General features: G+C 39.2%; 1 protein-coding gene across 4 annotated transcripts in view; it reads right to left on the reverse strand.

The window, feature by feature from the left end:
* The window catches only part of LOC139750183 (transmembrane protein 8B-like), a 90,717-nt gene that overhangs the window by 24,000 nt on the left and 47,270 nt on the right, over positions 1-19,447 (reverse strand). For 3 of the 4 annotated variants that reach the window (XM_071664586.1, XM_071664587.1, XM_071664588.1), the window contains exons 5-8: positions 17,202-17,329; positions 12,769-13,061; positions 11,533-11,903; positions 1,844-1,975 (exon numbers count right to left, since the gene is read on the reverse strand). In XM_071664586.1, the coding sequence (XP_071520687.1) occupies positions 1,844-1,975; positions 11,533-11,903; positions 12,769-13,061; positions 17,202-17,329 (924 nt within the window). Of the gene's footprint in view, positions 1-1,843; positions 1,976-11,532; positions 11,904-12,768; positions 13,062-17,201; positions 17,330-17,592; positions 18,792-19,447 lie in introns of those variants that run through there. The other variant, XM_071664589.1, reaches the window with a different exon arrangement.

A 19,447-nucleotide genomic window follows, 5' to 3' on the forward strand; every position in this document is an offset into this window, starting at 1 on the left:
GGTTCTGGGAGCGTTGAAGAATGTGTGGAAGGCGAGAACGTTATCTTGGAGAGCAAAAATGGGTATATTTGAAGGAATAATGGTTCCAACAATGTTATATGGTTGAGAGGCATGGGTTATAGATAGGGTTGTGCAGAGGAGGGTGGATGTGTTGGGAATGAAATGTTTGAGGACAATATGTGGTGTGAGGTGGTTTGATCAAGTAAGTAATGAAAGGGTAAGAGAGATGTGTGGTAATAAAAAGAGTGTGGTTGAGAGAGCAAAAGAGGGTGTGTTGAAATGGTTTGGTCACATGGAGAGAATGAGTGAGGAAAGATTGACAGAGGCCATATGTGTCAAAGGCAGAGGGAACACGGAGAAGTAAGAGACCAAATTGGAGGTGGAAGGATGGAGTGAAAAAGATTTTGAGCGATCAGGGCCTGAACATACAGGAGGGTGAAAGGCGTGCAAGGAATAGAGTGAATTGGAACGATGTGGTATACCGGGGTCAACGTGCTGTCAATGGATTTAACTAGGGCATGTGAAGCATCTGGGGTAAACCAAGGAAAGTTTTGTGGGGCCTGGATGTGGAAAGGGAGCTGTGGTTTCGGTGCATTACATGACAGCTAGAGACTGAGTGTGAACGAATGTGGCCTTTTATGTCTTTTCCTAGAGCTACCTCACGGTGTGTGTGTGTGTGTGTGTGTGTGTGTGTGTGTGTGTGTGTGTGTATGTTTGTGTGTGTGTGTGTGTCCTATTTCATGTGTGGCGGGGTGGCAATGGGAATATATGAAAGCAGCAAATATGAATACGTGCATGTGTATATATGTATATGCCTGTGTATGTATACGTTGAAATGTATAGGTATGTATACGTGCATGTGTGGGTGTTTATGTATATACATGTGTATGTGGGTGGGTTGGGCCATTCTTTCGTCCATTTCCTTGCGCTGCCTTGCTAACGTGGGAGACGGCAATTAAGTACAATAATGATAAAAAAGAGTCTTGCCACATTATCTCACTGGGTTAAATTTTGGGGCAAGATGATAAGGACCTCTTCCAGAATGAAGTGGACAAAGCAGTGGACAAAGCAATAATCAATGTTCTCAATCTCACATCCCACTCATAAATACATAATAAACCAAACTCTAAGACCAAATATGTTTCTTCTGAGAGAAAATGACCAGCAGCAACTGTTATCTATAACTATACGGTTGTGAAAGAAAATTCCAGGATACCTCTACAGCAGAAAAATTCCTAAGCACTTACCAAAAAAACAGAAAAGTTCTTTTCCTCCAGTCACTTAAATACAGGGTCTAGTTTGGCATTATAGTAGTGGATGCTGCGAGTACCATCTTGCTGGTATATGACATTGAATGTCTTCATTAAACTTCCTTAAAAGCCAGTTTACATCATTTTCCTAATTCAACTTCTCAGTACAAGAAACTGAATATGATGAAATTATGACTGGTTTAAGCTTAAGAACCATCCTGTTCTTGAAGGAACTCTACCTCTGCAACAATTGTTATTGCTGACCCATCAACAACATCTGACCAGTTTTAACCTGATTGCTGAAGTAATTTGGGTGCAAATGATGGAATAGTTTTTCTAAATATATGTCAATCTACTTTTGTAATGAAAGTGTCACTCACAAAAATAGGCAAAAGTGATTCTATCTACCTATCTATCTGTCTATTACCATCAACTTCATTCCCACTTACTTTGGGTGGGTCAGATGATAAGGGCATGCATCTTATCAAAAAATGAATTTTACAGAGTTTCAAGCACATGAGTCATTGGCTTGCTATCAAACTCAGAAAATAAAGGCACAAACACACAATGATATCAAATCTCTTTCTACTCACCATCAGTAGCTCATCCATAAGTATATTTATACTAAGAGTTCCACCAATGTCTGTGAATGGTAGGAGGGTGAGATACATAAAGACAGGCAAGTCTCTTTGTACCGACAACCATGTACTATACCACTCTGGCCCCTGTAAATAATAAGTACAGATATGAATGAACTACACCTTGCAAGTTGTAAAGGTCTATTCAGTTCGATGAAAACAGAATCATTATGGGGAAGGTCAACAAGACAGTGTGATGGAACATACATTAGAAAGAAATGGGGATATCAACATTAAATACCGGGAAGAATACTTTAGAAAACAACACGAGACGCAGAGTAAGTGTAAGATGAAGTTTATGAAGAAACATTGAAATCTGGTAAAAATACATAAACAGAATAATGAGCCTCAATAAAGCTACATTCAGCTTGTCTTATGCTCTCTAACATTCCTGTATGACTGCACATATTAAACAGTATAGAGTACCTTATTTGTTCTTATTCTCATTGCATCCACTTATTATTCTATATTCTTCCACAAAGTGCCCTCACCTTCTGTCTTTACATTTTACAGCTTCTAAGCAAAATAATTCCTCCAGTTGTTTATTCATGTCCATATAAAATGATCATAATTCCCTTTCCTTGCTTTACCACTCTATTTACTGTATTTTCAGTTAAGCCAATTATACCTGTATTACTTGCCAACAACTAACTGATGATAATTCGATTCCCATGTGCAGAGATTAAATCAAGTGCATGTAAGCATGCAAATTTTTTTAGGGAAAGGGGGGGGAATTCAATCTATTGAACCATTTGTCCCAAAGTCCATGAACTATGTCCTGGCTCTGAAATCTGGGGCCTGACTTGTGACCTAATTGCCAATAAGTATTACATAAGAGTCGTTTCACAGCATAGACCTATCTATCTATATCTCTGATGCTGTTCCCTCCTGGAACTCCCTCAAAGGGGTGGTTACAGTATCAGAGTCTCTGTAACTAAGGAACTCCAGTGCCACTCCTTAGTCTTTAGTGCCTCACCCTTAACTTCCATCTAATGCTCCTGTCTGCCTAATGTTCCTACTAACTATTACTATCTACTTTTTCTACCTAATGCTCCTCCCTAAATGTTCTAACATACTACTTCTATCTATTGCTCCTTTCATTTTGCGAAAAGGCAAGGCTAGTGCATAGCGCTCACTGCAGGAAAATCTAGAGTTACCAAGAATGAGCTGTGTGAGTTAAAAGTTGTCACGTGTTATGTGTGACAGAGAAAGACTATGTTTATGGACAGAATCCCAGTGGTCCATGTGTGGGTGTGGCTGAAAGAAACGACAGCTACATGGGTCAGAGGAATGCAACATGATAACCAAGGTCATAAAAGAAGGTGGTATGGAAAGTAATGAAGATACAAAAAGTTATAAAGGCCAAAATGACCAAAATGAAGATGCTTAGCCAGCTGAATACGAACAACACTTCTCCATCTGTAAGCTGAAGGCTCTGTGAGGTACAATACAGTGATTAAACATGGAAAAAGGAGAATACGATTCTTAGGTTTTCTTCTACTCTTAAACCTAGACCACGGGTTAAAGTTTCATTTGAATCTCAATGGAACTCAGACACCATTGGGCTTTAAATGAAAAACAAGGTTGCAATGCAGCCAAGCCAAGACAATGTTTTATAGCTTAAATAAAGTAAGCTAAGATTGAGTTTAAAAAGGAAACTCCAATTCTATTGCAAATTATTTAAGATCTGTTGCACCCGGCCAAAAGTTATGCATATTGTACACATGCAAGACTCTAATGAGATAATGTTACAGCAGAGCAAACTTTCTCTGGATTTGATGGATTTGGTACATCAACCAACAATAACAACTAAGCTTCTACATACTTTACACAGTTAGAGCTCTACTGTGGTCCTGCAATAAACAGTTCCATGAAGGATTCAAAGGATTTCCCCAGAGAAGAAACCCCCTTACTCATTTCACACTAGCAAATGGGATCTCTGTGTCTTACAGGAAAGTAATGTCAGAGGGCTTTGAGATGGCCTTGAAAGAAATGTAAGCAGACTGGACACATTAGGAACAGCAATCCAAACAATCGCAATATCTGGATAAAACTGTCTGGTGGACCATCCCAGCAGGAAATGGACATTTCAAGTGGATGACCTAACGTCACAGTGTCTTATGACACTATTGAACAACGTTTCTATGCAAGCTAACGTCACAGTGTCTTATGACACTGTTGAACAACGTTTCTATGCAAGCTAACGTCACAGTGTCTTATGACACTGTTGAACAACGTTTCTATGCAAGCAAAATATTTCAGATACACAGTCTGTAAAACATTGAGTTAACCCTTTTTGGGTTAATTACAAGGGTCAGTGTAGTGCTATGGTCAGCCTTACATTGGTGAACCACCTTTACAATCAAGGTATTTCCAGTGCCAGGTAAGTATGGTATGTGAACCAACCAATAACAACTGCCACCTTAATGAGAAAAAACCCTGGAGCCTAACTGATGAAAAAAAATAGTTTGTTATACTAGCATGATGTCAAACATCTGATTTGTTTAGTTGGCTCACAGCAACTCAAAAATATCACGGTTCTTACTATTCATATCATCAAACACAATCAAAAGTAAAAAATACAGATCCAACATCTTAGAAAGTCATAAAAGAAAGGTGATGAGTTGAAAACACTGTAAACTGATGGAAGGATAGCAAATTAGTTAACATTATCTCACTGTCCATGTGTGAACAAGTGAATCGTGGGTTAGCTGCCTAAAAGCCTTTGGAGGGTTGCTTTAAGGTGGCTGAGTCTCTGTGAATGAACACTACCAAGTCTTAGACATATATTATGATGGACACACCCTACTTAAAAGTTAAAGAGTGTTTTGGACCCCTGCTTACATGTCTCTATCCACAAATGAGAAATGAAGCTGCAGGGTTGGCAATACTCTGCCCCAATATTTGATTAATTTGCTACAAAGATATTCCTCAGTGCAATTGAAACTTGCACCATTTGCATTAAAACCATGAAAAACCTGGGTCATTTTGGAAAAGATCTAATATTCTGATGATCTTAAATTTCTGTTCGACATGGAATGCCATGAAGGAATCATCAGCTAGAACTGTCACAGCTCTTTTTAATATGTGCCCAACTTTTCCACCTAAGCAACGTATCATTAGGACCTGAGTCTTCCAGGAAAAAAGATCCCCACTTTGCTCCTTTTGTTCCAACTTTTGAAAAGTGAAAAAAAAAAAAAAAGGATTTACAGCCACCCAACTCCCATCCTTCTTAATCATCATCCATAACACAAAAGGGGGATATGGGGTAGCATTCCTTTTCCCCTATCCACAAGGATAAAACTTTTTACACTTACCTGTTGTTCCCGCATAAACAATAAAAAAAAGCTAACTTGCATACATTTAGTTTTAACCACATAATATACCTACACTTTACACAAGAAGCAAACAAAGAAATGTGTGAATATTGTACCCACAAATCAACACTCTCCTTATCCCCATATTATGTTCTTATGAAATTAAAGACATGCTTTCAAAAGTATGAAAAATGAAAAAAAAAATAATCTTTGTCTACCTTTGTGTAGTAGAGTGCTGAAGTGAACATCTGGAGGCCACCATTTTGGTGCCTTAGTAGATAGTGGGACAAGGGGGAAGAGCAAGTGGAGGAAGCTGTGCATAACAAGGGAGGACCAAGGAATGAAGAGTGGGTGGAGTATTGAAATTGGCGCACAAATTCTAAAGCAGCGGGTGGATACTTTTTTCTTACAAAGTATGTTGCAGGTGTTCTTATATCAATATCATCTTATGTATGATGCAGTTAGGATATCCAAACAATAGAACAAGTAACTTGAATAAAGAGAGTAAACAAGTTTATCTTAGAATTGCTAAAATTTAACAATATAAAGAGAGTAAACAAGTTTATCTAAGAATTACTATAAACTTTACACCTTTCCTACACTTCTATGGACTAGACTTCTCTTGTATACCACCCATACTGCAGGAAGTAGATTATCCTAGAGGACAGCAACACAGGTGAGTCCTCCATGCTGACCAAGATACTACTGAGGGCCTGAGTAATGCTTATGTTGTGTAAGAAGGGCTATTGGGACGTGTGATGTGGTTTATGAATGCTAAATAAGGTGTGCAATTTGGAACAGCAACATGGAAACCTTGTCTCATGTGATGTATGTTACAGTTGATCATAAGCCATTAAACGATATATGTCACAGGTGATCGTGAATCATCAAATGATGTATGTCACTGTATGAGGGTTAAAGTAGTAAAGGCACACTCATGGTCAGCTTAAATTACCATCCAACTCTTTACCTATCTACCTATCTATCTATCTATCGATAAGTTAAAGGTTAAAGTAGTACAAGTACATACACTGGAAGCTTAAATCATCATCATACCTCTGTATTCTGTGTGTGTTGTAGGAGATGACTCAAGGAAGTAGGAGCAGGGGGCTGGAAACCTTCCCCTTCTTGAATCTCAATTTTCAAAAGATGGAACAGAAGAAGAAGCCAAGCAGAGAGTGCTCATCCTCCTCAAAAGCTTAGGCTTGGGTGTTTATGCATGTGTGAGTGTTACCAAGATGAGAAGAGAGAAGAGATAGGTAGTATGTTTGAGGAAAGAAACCCAGATGTTCTGGCTCAGATACTCTTTCCTCTTTCCCTAAAATCTCCACAAATCTTCACTCTCAACTCCACAAGATAGTGATCATACCTCCCAGCTGCCCCTCAGCACATATACATCCAAAAGTCTCTCTTTTACACAAATATCAACTAATAAGCCATCCAATAATGCCCGCTAACCATCTTTCCTACTTACATATGTATACTTGTGTATCATCAATCAGGTATTCCCAATCACCAGTCCTGTTACAGCACAAAATTCCACAAAGTGTTCACCATTTCCATTCACAATACTGAAAACCCAATACCCCTCAATTATACCTTCAACTGCCACATTACTAACCTTCACATTCAATTCATCCATCATCACTACCCGGTCTCTTGCATCAAAACTTCTGAGACACTCAGCTGCCCAAAAACACTTGACTCTCATGATCATCCTTCTCATGGCCAAGTGCATAAGTACTAATAATCACCCATCTTTTGCCAAGGTAACACCAAGAAACAGATAAAGAAAGGCTCATCTACTTATATACATTATACATGGCAGCTAGAGACTGAATGTGAATGAATGCGGCCTTTTTGTCTTTTCCTGGTGCTACCTTGCCTCGCCTCAGGGCGGATGCTGTTTCCTATGTGGCAGGGTGGTGACGGGAATGGATGAAGGCAGCAAGTATGAATATGTCCATGTGCATGTTTGTATATGTCTGTGTATGTATATGTATGTTTACGATGAAATGTATATGTATGTATATGTGCATGTATGGGCGTTTATGTATACATATGTGTATGTGGAGGGATGGGCCATCCTTTGTCTATTTCCATGTGCTACCTCGCTGATGCGGGAAACAGTGATTAAGTATAATGATAATAATAATAATAAGAATAATAATAATAATAACAACAATAATAATAATAATATTTTATTTATTTATCTATTTTGCTTTGTCGCTGTCTCCCATGTTAGTGAGGTAGTGCAAGGAAACAGACAAAAGAACACCCACATACACATGTATATACATACACGTCCACACATGCAAATATACATACCTATACATCTCAATGTATACATATATATACACACAGACATATACATATATACACATGTACATAATTCATCCTGTCTGCCTTTATTCATTCCCATCGCCACCTCGCCACACATGGAATAACAACCCCCTCCCCCTCATGTGTGCGAGGTAGTGCTAGGAAAAGACAACAAAGGCCACATTCATTCACACTCAGTCTCTAGCTGTCATGTAATAATGCACCGAAACCACAGCTCCCTCTCCACATCCAGGCCCCACACAACTTTCCATGGTTTACCCCAGACGCTTCACATGCCCTGGTTCAATCCAGTGACAGCACGTCAACCCCAGTATACCACATCGATCCAATTCACTCTATTCCGTGCACGCCTTTCACCCTCCTGCATGTTCAGGCCCCGATCACTCAAAATCTTTTTCACTCAATCTTTCCACCTCCAATTTGGTCTCCCACTTCTCCTCATTCCCTCCACCTCTGACACATATATCCTCTTGGTCAATCTTTCCTCACTCATTCTCTCCATGTGACAAAACCATTTCAAAACACCCTCTTCTGCTCTCTCAACCACACTCTTTTTTTTATTACCACACATCTCTCTTACCCTATTATTACTTACTCGATCAAACCACCTCACACCACATATTGTCCTCAAACATCTCATTTCCAGCACATCCACCCTCCTGCGCACAACTCTATCCATAGCCCATGCCTCGCAACCACACAACATTGTTGGAACCACTATTCCTTCAAACATACCCATTTTTGCTTTCCGAGATAGTGTTCTCAACTTCTACACATTCTTCAACGCTCCCAGAATTTTTGCCCCCTCCCCCACCCTATGATTCACTTCTGCTTCCATGGTTCCATCCGCTGCCAAATCCACTCCCAGATATCTAAACCACTTCACTTCCTCCAGTTTTTCTCCATTCAAACTTACCTCCCAATTGACTTGACCCTCAACCCTACTGTACCTAATAACCTTGCTCTTATTCACATTTACTCTCAACTTTCTTCTTTCACACACTTTACCAAACTCAGTCACCAACTTCTGCAGTTTCTTACATGAATCAGCCACCAGCGCTGTATCATCAGCGTACAACAACTGACTCACTTCCCAAGCTCTCTCATCCACAACAGACTGCATACTTGCCCCTCTTTCCAAGACTCTTGCATTCACCTCCCTGACAACCCCGTCCATAAACAAATTAAACAACCATGGAGACATATACACCCCTGCTGCAAACCTACATTCACTGAGAACCAATCACTTTCCTCTCTTCCTACACGTACACATGCCTTACATCCTCGATAAAAACTTTTCGCTGCTTCTAACAACTTGCCTCCCACACCATATATTCATTTATAATAATAATAATAATAATAATATATATATTCATTTATTCATCTAATATACTTTGTTGCTGTCTCCTGCGTTAGCGAGGTAGCACAAGGAAACAGACGAAAGAATGACCCAACCCACCCACATACACATCCACACACGCACATTTCAATATATACATACATTTAATCACAATTTTCTTCTTTCACACACTTTTCCAAACTCAGTCATCAACTTCTGAAGTTTCTCACTAGAATCAGCCATCAGTGCTGTATCATCTGCAAACAACTGACCAAGCCCTCTCATTCCCAACAGACTGCATACTCGCCCCTCTCTCCAAAACTCTGCCATTTACCTCCCTAACCACCCCATCCATAAACAAAATAAACAACCATGGGAACATCACACAATCCTACCACAGATCAACCTTCACTGACAACCAATCACTCTCCTCTCTTCCTACTCAAACATATGCTTTACACCTTTGATAAAACCTTCTCACTGCTTCTAGCAGCTTACCTCCCACACCATATACTATTAAGACCTTCCACAAAGATTCTTTATCAACCCTATCATATGCCTTTTCCAGATCCATAAATACTAAATACAAATTCATCTTTATTCCTAATTATTTCTCACAAATATTCTTCAAAGAAAACACTTGATCCACACATCCTCTACCACTTCTGAAACCACACTGCTCCTCCCCAATCTGATGCTTTGTACATACCTTTACCCTCTTAGTCAATACCCTCCCATACAATTTTTCAAGAACACTCAACAAACCTATGCCTCTGTAGTTTGAACACTCACATTTATTTTCTTTGCTTTTGTAAATCGGCACTTAACATGCATTCTGCCAATCCATACATACATTGAATATCCTGACCAACCGATCAACAACACAGTCATCCCCTTTCTTAATAAATTCAACTGCAATACCATCCAACCCCGCCGCCTTGCAGGATTTCACCACCTCTTCTCGCTTCACCAAACCACTCTCTCACTATGCACACCACCCCAATCAAAACACCCTACATATGCCACTCTACCATCAAACACATTCAACAAACTTTTAAAGTAATCACTCCATCTACTCCTCACTTCATCATTACCTTTATCACTTTCCCCCCTTACACCCTTCACTGATGCTCCCATTTGTTCTCTTTGTCTTATGCATGTTATTTACCTCCTTCCAAAACATCCTTTTCTTCTCCCTAAAGTTTAATAATACTCTCTCACCGTAAATCTCATTTGCCCTCTTTTTCAACTCTAGTACCTTCTTCAACCTCCTGCCACTTTCTCTTTGACATCTTCCAGTCATTTATATACTTTCCTTGCAAGTATCATCCAAACACCTCTCTCTCTCTTTCACTAACAACTTTACTTCTTCATCCCATCACTCACTACCCTTTCTTATTTGCCCACCTCCCACCTTTCTCATGCCACATGCATCTCTTGCACATGTCATCAATGCTTCCCTAAATACATCCCATTCCTCATCCACTCCCCTCACATCATTTGCTCTCATCTTTTGTCATTCTACACTCAATCTCTCCTGGTACTTCCTCACACAAGTCTCCTTACCAAGCTCACTTACTCTCACCACTCTCTTCACCCTAACATTCTCTCTTCTTTTTTTGAAAACCTTTACAAATTTTCACCTCTGCCTCCTCAAGATATTGATCAGGTATCCAACCAGCTTACCCTCTCTGCACATTATTATTCAAAAGCCTCTCTTTTACACACCTATCAATTAACACGTAATCTAATAATGCCCTATGACCTATCCTACTCACACATGTATACTTGCATATATCTCTCTTTTCAAACCAGGTTTTCCCAATAACCAGTCTTTTTTCAGCACACAAATCCACAAGCTCTTCACCATTTCCATTCACAATACTGATAACTCAATACCCCTCAATCATACCTTCAACTGCCACATTACTCATCTTTGCAATTAAATCACCCATCACTGATACCCGATCTTGTGCACCACAACTGCTGACACATTCACTCAGCTGCTCCCAAAACATTTCCCTATCAAGATCTTTCTTCTCATGACCAGTGCATAAGCACCAATAATCACCCATCTCTCTCCATCCACTTTCAGTTTCACCCAATCTAGAATTCACTTCCTTACACACTATCACACACCCCTACAACTCTTGCTTCAGGAGTTGTGTTACTTAGCTCTTGTCCTCTCACCAAACCTTGACTTTACTTTGAGGACATTTCCAAAGCACTCTTCCCCTTTACCCTTGACCTTTGTTTCACTCAGAACCATAACATTTCAGTTTCTTTCCTGAAACATACACATTCATTTACGTTCATTCGGACAACCAAGCCTAAGCCTTCGTGAAGGATGAGCACACCCTGCTTGGCATCTTCTGTTCCACAATTTAGAAATTGAAATACATGACAGGGAAGGTTTCCAGCCCCCTACTCCCACCCCATTTAGTCATCTTCTATGAATTCCAAGAAACACAGTGGCAATTAATGTTTGAAGAACTTCCAAGACTGGCTAGTAATAGGTAATATTGTTTAGGATTTGATGATGTGTTTGCTAAATACAAAATACAGCAAATTAGTTCCTGTAAAGAAAAAGTTGAAACTTCTGCTGCTGAAATTAATCTGTATAAGTTTTGACTGAAAAAACATACTTGTATCAAAAATGTGTCTGTAAAATCACTGGCATGTTTGATTCGGGCTAGGGGTAGCACAGGGTAGCACTGGAGACCATCAGCAGCAAAGTCAGCATCCAGTGTTGAGGATGGAGACTCTTCCGGTATATGAGACAAAATAAGTGGGGATTCATTGGTTATATTAGGCCACACTTCTTCCCAGTCCAACACTTTTGATGATTCATGTGCAGACTGGCCTAAATCTTCATTAGTCGAAACTGATACAGTAATATTCAGAGGTGTAGCAGTTCCAACAAATTCAACATCTTGTTTGGATGATACTTCTGTATATTCAGACGCTTTTACCTCTCGAATATGAGGCCTTAGCTTCCTGAAGGCACTACCACATTCTGAAATAACACTACATGGTTAGCAAATGGTAATTGTAACTGTTAAATTCTGTGTACAAACATGATGCACACACATATCCAGATAATTTCAGGGAAACAAAATACAGTTAGGCCACACAAAAAATAAAGTTTTGACTGACCACAAAAAATACAGTGTCTGCAAAAAACATTGTCCACCCCCATATATTTGCAAAGGCAATACCCTGATAAGGTTCATCCTGGAAAAAAGCCTATCAGTCTCCAAGGATGAAATCAAAATACATCTGACTACTCAGAGTAGTGTTTCTAATGGTGAAAGCACCAAGAATCTGTCTCATGTGCCTTAGGCTATCTTGAGGGAAGGGTGTTCATTTTCCAACTCTTCCTGACTACCTATTCACTTTGGGAATTTCACTTCTGGGCAGTGTATTTCTTCCACCTCTGCTTAGAGATGGTTGACTCTTATTATTCAAAGAAAAGGAAAGCCTGAATTCTTACCTGGAAGAAAGAAAATGTGGGTACAGATGAGATTTCTAGGTACATTGGGTGGTTAGAATGCACAATCAGGCAGCTGGTTTTTGAAACACCTCATCAGTGCCTCAACTCATTCATGAAATCAAGCCCCTATAGACCCAAAACACTGACCTAGAACACAGAAACCTTGCCAGTTCTAAGTGCAGACATCTCCAGATGGTAATCAAGGCCTCTGACAATATGTATGGGAAAGTGCACAAGGCTTTTTGAGGGCACTGTCGGTTATGTATTAGCACATTTTGTCCCTATCCTTATTGAAAGCTGTTCAATCATTTAGCAACATGCATAATCTTTATCATCTCCTAGCTATCAATAAAAAATTATCAAATTACTGCAAAAGAAATCTCCTTACCTTTTGTGTGAATGGTAATATCTATGCCAGTCTCTCCCTCAGAGTCAACCAAGAGATAATAATATCCATCAGAATACGGCCTCATTTCTGTAAAAACATGACTGCCTCCCTGTGTGATATTGGCTACTCCACCATTTGGGTTATACATTGGTAGAGATCTGGCACTAAGGGCAAGGGATCGGATACACCATCGAAAAAGACGTTCTCCAGTATCCCGATTGATAATTTGTTCAAGCATATGGCAGTGGGAGATATTTACTTGCAAAAACCATGTGTGAGATGGTACATAGAATCTGTTAGAGAAGAAAATCTTGCTATAATATAAATCATTAAGTTAACTTTTGTAAATTAAAGATATATAAAAAATATGGGAATCTTACTGTCAATCTCTGGTTCACTTTTTTTTTTATCAATCTCTTTAAAAAAGAATAACAATAATAATCAGAGAAGTTTCATTATACTAGCCAGACATATAACAGTAAAAGTACCTTAATTCTAAGAAAACTTTTATTCCATCAAATGGGACAATCTGAAACATTTTCAACAGCAAGATATGAGAATATGAGCCACAATAGACAGTAAACATGAAGAACCACATTTAATGCCTAGTTCCGAGATAATGTTCTCGACTTCCACACATTCTTCAACGCTCCCAGAACTTTCGCCCCCTCCCCCAACCTATGATTCACTTCCGTTTCCCTGGATCCATCCGCTGCCAAATCCACTCCCAGATATCTAAAACACTTCACTTCCTCCAGGTTTTCTCCATTCAAACTTACCTCCCAATGGACTTGACCCTCAACCCTCCTGTACCTAATAACCTTGCTCTTATTCACATTTACTCTCAACTTTCTTCTTTCACACATTTTACCAAACTCAGTCACCAGCTTCGGTAGTTCCTCACACGAATCAGCTACCAGCGCTGTATCATCAACGAACAACAACTGACTCACTTCCCAAGCTCTCTCATCCACAACAGACTGCATACTTGCCCCTCTTTCCAAAACTCTTGCATTCACCTCCCTAACAACTCCATCCATAAACAAATCAAACAACCATGGAGACATCATACACCCCTGCCGCAAACCTACATTCACTGGGAACCAATCACTTTCCTCTCTTCCTACACACACACATGCCTTAAATCCTCGATAAAAACTTTTCACTGCTTCTAACAACTTGCCTCCCACACCATATATTCTTAATACCTTCCACAGAGCATCTCTATGAACTCTATCATATGCCTTCTCCAGATCCATAAATGCTACATACAAATCCATTTGCTTTTCTAAGTATTTCTCACATACATTCTTCAAAGCAAACACCTGATCCACACATCCTCTACCACTTCTGAAACCACAATGCTCTTCCCTGATCTGATGCTCTGTACATGCCTTCACCCTCTCAATCAATACCCTCCCATATAATTTACCAGGAATACTCAACAAACTTATACCTCTGTAATTTGAGCACTCACCTTTATCCCCTTTGCCTTTGTACAATGGCACTACGCAAACATTCCACCAATCCTCAGGCACATCACCATGAGTCATACATACATTAAATAACCTTACCAACCAGTCAACAATACAGTCACCCCCTTTTCTAATATATTCCACTGCAATACCATCCAAACTGGCTGCCTTGCCGGCTTTCATCTTCCGCAAGGCTTTTACTACCTCTTCTCTGTTTACCAAATCATTCTCCTTAACCCTCTCACTTTGCACACCACCTCAACCAAAACACCCTATATCTGCCACTCTATCATCAAACACATTCAACAAACCTTCAAAATACTCACTCCATCTCCTTCTCACATCACCACTACTTGTTATCACCTCCTCATTAGCCCCCTTCACTGAGGTTCCCATTTGTTCCCTTGTCTTACGCACTTTATTTACCTCCTTTCAAAACATCTTTTTATTCTCCCTAAAATTTAATGATACTCTCTCACCCCAACTCTCATTTGCCCTCTTTTTCACCTCTTGCACCTGTCTCTTGACCTCCTGCCTCTTTCTTTTATACATCTCCTACTCATTTACATTATTTCCCTGCAAAAATTGTCCAAATGCCTCTCTCTTCTCTTTCACTAATAATCCTACATCTTCATCCCACCACTCACTACCCTTTCTAATCTGCCCACCTCCCATGCTTCTCATACCACAAGCATCCCTTGTGCAAGCCATCACTGCTTCCTAAACACATCCCATTCCTCCCCCACTCCCCTTACCTCCTTTGTTCTCACCTTTTTCCATTCTGTACTCAGTCTCTCCTGGTACTTCCTCACACAAGTCTCCTTCCTAAGCTCACTTATTCTCACCACTCTCTTCACCCCAACATTCTCTCTTCCTTTCTGAAAACCTCTACAAATCTTCACCTTCGCCTCCACAAGATAATGATCACACATCCCTGCAGTTGCACCTCTCAGCACATTAACATCCAACAGTCTCTCTTTCGCGGGTCTAACAATTAACATGTAATCCAATAACGCTCTCTGGCCATCCCTCCTACTTACATATGTATACTTACGTATATCTCTCTTTTTAAACCAGGCATTCCCAATCACCAGTCCTTTTTCAGCACACAGATCTACAAGCTCTTCACCATTTCCATTTACAACACTAAACATCCCATGTACACCAATTATTCCCTCAACTGCCGCATGACTCACCTCTGCATTCAAATCACCCATCACTATAACCCGGTCTCGTGCATCAAAACTACTAACACACTCACTCACCTGCTCCCAAAACACTTGCCTCTCATGATCTTTCTTCTCATGCCCAGGTGCATATGCACCAATAACCACCCATCTCTCTCCATCCATTTTCAGTTATTTTACCCATATCAATCTAGAGTTTACTTTCTTACACTCTATCACATACTCCCACCACTCCTGTTTCAGGAGTAGTGCTACTCCTTCCCTTGCTCTTGTCCTCTCACTAACCCCTGACTTTACTCCCAAGACATTCCCAAAACACTCTTCCCCTCTACCCTTGAGCTTCATTTCACTCAGAGCCAAAACATCCAGGTTCCTTTCCTCAAACATACTACCTATCTCTCCTTTTTTCTCACCTTGGTTACATCCATACACATTTAGACACCCCAATAGTTCTTACTCAGATTAAAATCATCTAAAACAGCAAGTTGAAGAAGTACCCACTGCATCAAGGTCTTTCCCTCTATGCTTCTTTCTTTTTCTTAAAAGAAGCAAATTAATGTTTAAACTCCTTCCTATTCCTAAACTTCTTGATCTCAATTTAGGATCCAACCTTATATCCTTTTGTCATCTCAAAACCTTAAAGCTAGAGACTGCATGTGTACAATCGTAATAACAATAATTTATATGAAAATAAAATACAATCTTATGAAGGAAATAAAGTAATAAATCTGAAACTGTAACAGATTGATGCAGAGCCCTCCCATCTTCCTAAAATCTTTCACTAACAAAAGAAAAAAAATAACTAGAGGGAAGTATAAAGTTGTGAACTTACTTTTAAAATAAGAGTTTAGAATGAATGCCCATTATCTAGCCTCAGATTTGCCTTTAAAGGTCTTAATAAAACTGATACTATTGAAGCAACAACTTTTCTCATCAAGGAATCAAGGGCAATTACTTATAGCTCTACAACAGCATCCTTTTGAACTTCATTTCCAAGTTAAGCTAATATCAATAATATTAGTAATAATAACTAGCTTGGTAAAAGCCTGGGATCAGATATCTGTTAAGTTCAGATAGAGGTGTGAAGATAAGTATCAATCATACAGTGTCTGCAAAAAACATTGTCCCCCCTCCCCCTAGATGTCCACAGATGGTGATTATTGTCAAAGGAAAGATGAAAAAGTACTAAAATGAAAGTGTGACATTGCCTTTGAAAATATATAGTGAAGCAGACAAGGTCTTTTGTGGACACTGTAGTTTCCTTCATCTTTAAAGTGTGCTTACGCTGGATGAATTACTAACCTTAAAAAATTCCAAAAAAATTCAAACACTTTGGTAAATTTCATCAATATAAAGTTTAGGATATATGGAGAGACATAGAAGTTCAGGACACATGGGCATACACAAAGATGGAAGATTAGGCTCCACTTTCAAAGGTACACTGAGGATCAATGAAATGGGAAGGTTCACTAGATTGGCCAAGATCCACTATCTGTTATTTAACAAAGTCAGTGACTGGTCAGTACACAATGGAAAAAATATATGGAGAGATGTAAGGAGATGTGGTTCAGCTCCATTTTCTGAGACAAAGACTGAGTAAACGAACGAATAATGTTACTAAGTTAAATCCAAATCCAACAAGATATGAAAAATCTGTAGAGTGGAAAGAAGAGTTCCAGGTATTTGCAGATGCTAACACTTCACACTACTATAGCAAACACAGTATTTGCAATAAAGATAGTTATACTGAGTAAACTTTTATTCTACTTACCTGTAGTATGAAAGGTTTTCATGTGTTCGCACTGACTGTTTTACTCCAATATTGAGAGTTTGAATGTGTTCCTTCTGACTCCACATTGCAATAGATCCCAGACTGTAACGGCACTTGTGTATAATGCCCTGGAAATAATAAACATAATGCTGATTTCAAGCCGGAAGCTGAAAATACAATCTCCTCCAACATATCTCTTAAGCCTAGCTAAAAACCTAAAAGTTACAGAATACACAACTGACATCACTTGGTTTTAATTCATGGAAAAGAATCAAAGAATTCTTCAAACCACTGGGCTTTATGGTTTCTAGATTACATATGGCTCAATTTTCTTGCCATCAAACAATTCTTAATTGATCAAATCTCGTACACTTCATTTTCAATGACTTACTTTTTACATCATCCATGTTGCTTCCCAACTATGGAAACATAGGTGGGTGCTAGAAGAATATCTATAAAAGAGTGAAGATGCTAGGGGTGAAGCTTATGACCCAATACAGGAAAAGAAAGGGTCGACTGCATACTGGAATGATAAAATATAATAGACATGCAAAAGCAACTCAGATATTGTTATAATATGAAGAGAAAAACTGAGACAAGAAAGTAGAAGAAAGCATTAAACTGTGTTTACATTACACTGCAATGCACAAGTTGTACACAAAGCTCTGCCTAATCCATCTTCACACAATCATAAAAAATTTCATCTCTTCAACTAAAATATTTGTCCAATCTTTAATCCATCAACACTCACTTCTAACCAAACACATTCCTCTCTGTCATATATATACGAGTTACTATATCTACATCCAGATGACTTAAGCAGAACATTTCCTAAACTTTTCTAAACACTTTGGTTTCACCATATTCTTGAACATGCTTACACTGAGGGCCCAAAAACAATGTTAAAGGTCTTTGCAAAAAAATTACCACTTTCATGTTTATCTGTCATAAAGGTGAAGCACCAATTCTGTTGACTAAAAAAAATGTTTATATCAACACTGCTTGAAAAAGTTCACCTGAGTACAACTAACAGATGATTAATGAAGAATTTGGAGATTAGGGAAAGACTGCATGCATGAAAGATTCTATTTCTTCAAATAAAATTGTGCCATGCAGTTTAAAGATGCATATTCTTAAAAAACAAAATTCATGCAGCATATATATCCCCATACCCAATTCTTTTCATTCACTGAAAACCTGCTTTAACCTAACTCTTTCTCCATAAATGTTTGAAGGGTCAGTCCTATGAATGCTTATGAATTTACTGATCATTTTATTTATTATACTTTGTTGCTGTCTCCTGTGTTAGCGAGGTAGCACAAGGAAACAGATGAAAGAATGGCCCAACCCACCCACATACACATGTATATACATACAAATCCACACACAGCACATATACATACCTATACATCTCAACGTATACATATATATACATACACAGACATATACACATATACACATGTACATAATTCATAGTCTGCCCTTATTCATTCATGTCGCCACCCCACCACACATGAAATAACAACCCCCTCCCCCTGCATGTGCGCGAGGTAGCGCTAGGAAAAGACAACAAAGGCCACATTTGTTCACACTCAGTCCCTAGCTGCCACGTATAATGCACTTAAACCACAGCTCCCTTTCCACATCCAGACCCCACAAAACTTTCCATGGTTTACCCCAGACACTTCACATGCCCTGGTTCAATCCACTGACAGCACGTCGACCCCAGTATACCTCATCGTTCCAATTCACTCTATTCCTTGCACGCCTTTCACCCTCCTGCATGTTCAGGCCCCAATCACTCAAAATCTTTTTCACTCCATCTTTCCACCTCCAATTTGGTCTCCCACTTCTTGTTCTCTCCACCTCTGGCACATATATCCTCTTTGTCAATCTTTCCTCACCTATTCTCTCCATGCAACCAAACCATTTCAAAACACCCTCTTCTGCTCTCTCAACCACACTCTTTTTATTACCACACATCTCTCTTACCCTTTCATTACTTACTTGCTCAAACCACCTCACACCACATATTGTCCTCAACTCATCCCATAAGAAAAAAATAAATTGCACAATGAAACTTATGATACTGGTGTTAAATCTCCCAATCCCCTAGTATTACCACACTTCTCAGCTGCACCAATTGGCAGCAAGTAAGCAATCATTTCACCTGGTTCACCATATCAAATATCAGAAGTTCATGGGAATAAAGTCTCTAAGGTGTGACCTATCCAATAATCTAGGTA

This window comes from Panulirus ornatus, chromosome 9, assembly GCF_036320965.1.
Source record: "Panulirus ornatus isolate Po-2019 chromosome 9, ASM3632096v1, whole genome shotgun sequence".
Classification (NCBI taxonomy): domain Eukaryota; kingdom Metazoa; phylum Arthropoda; class Malacostraca; order Decapoda; family Palinuridae; genus Panulirus; species Panulirus ornatus.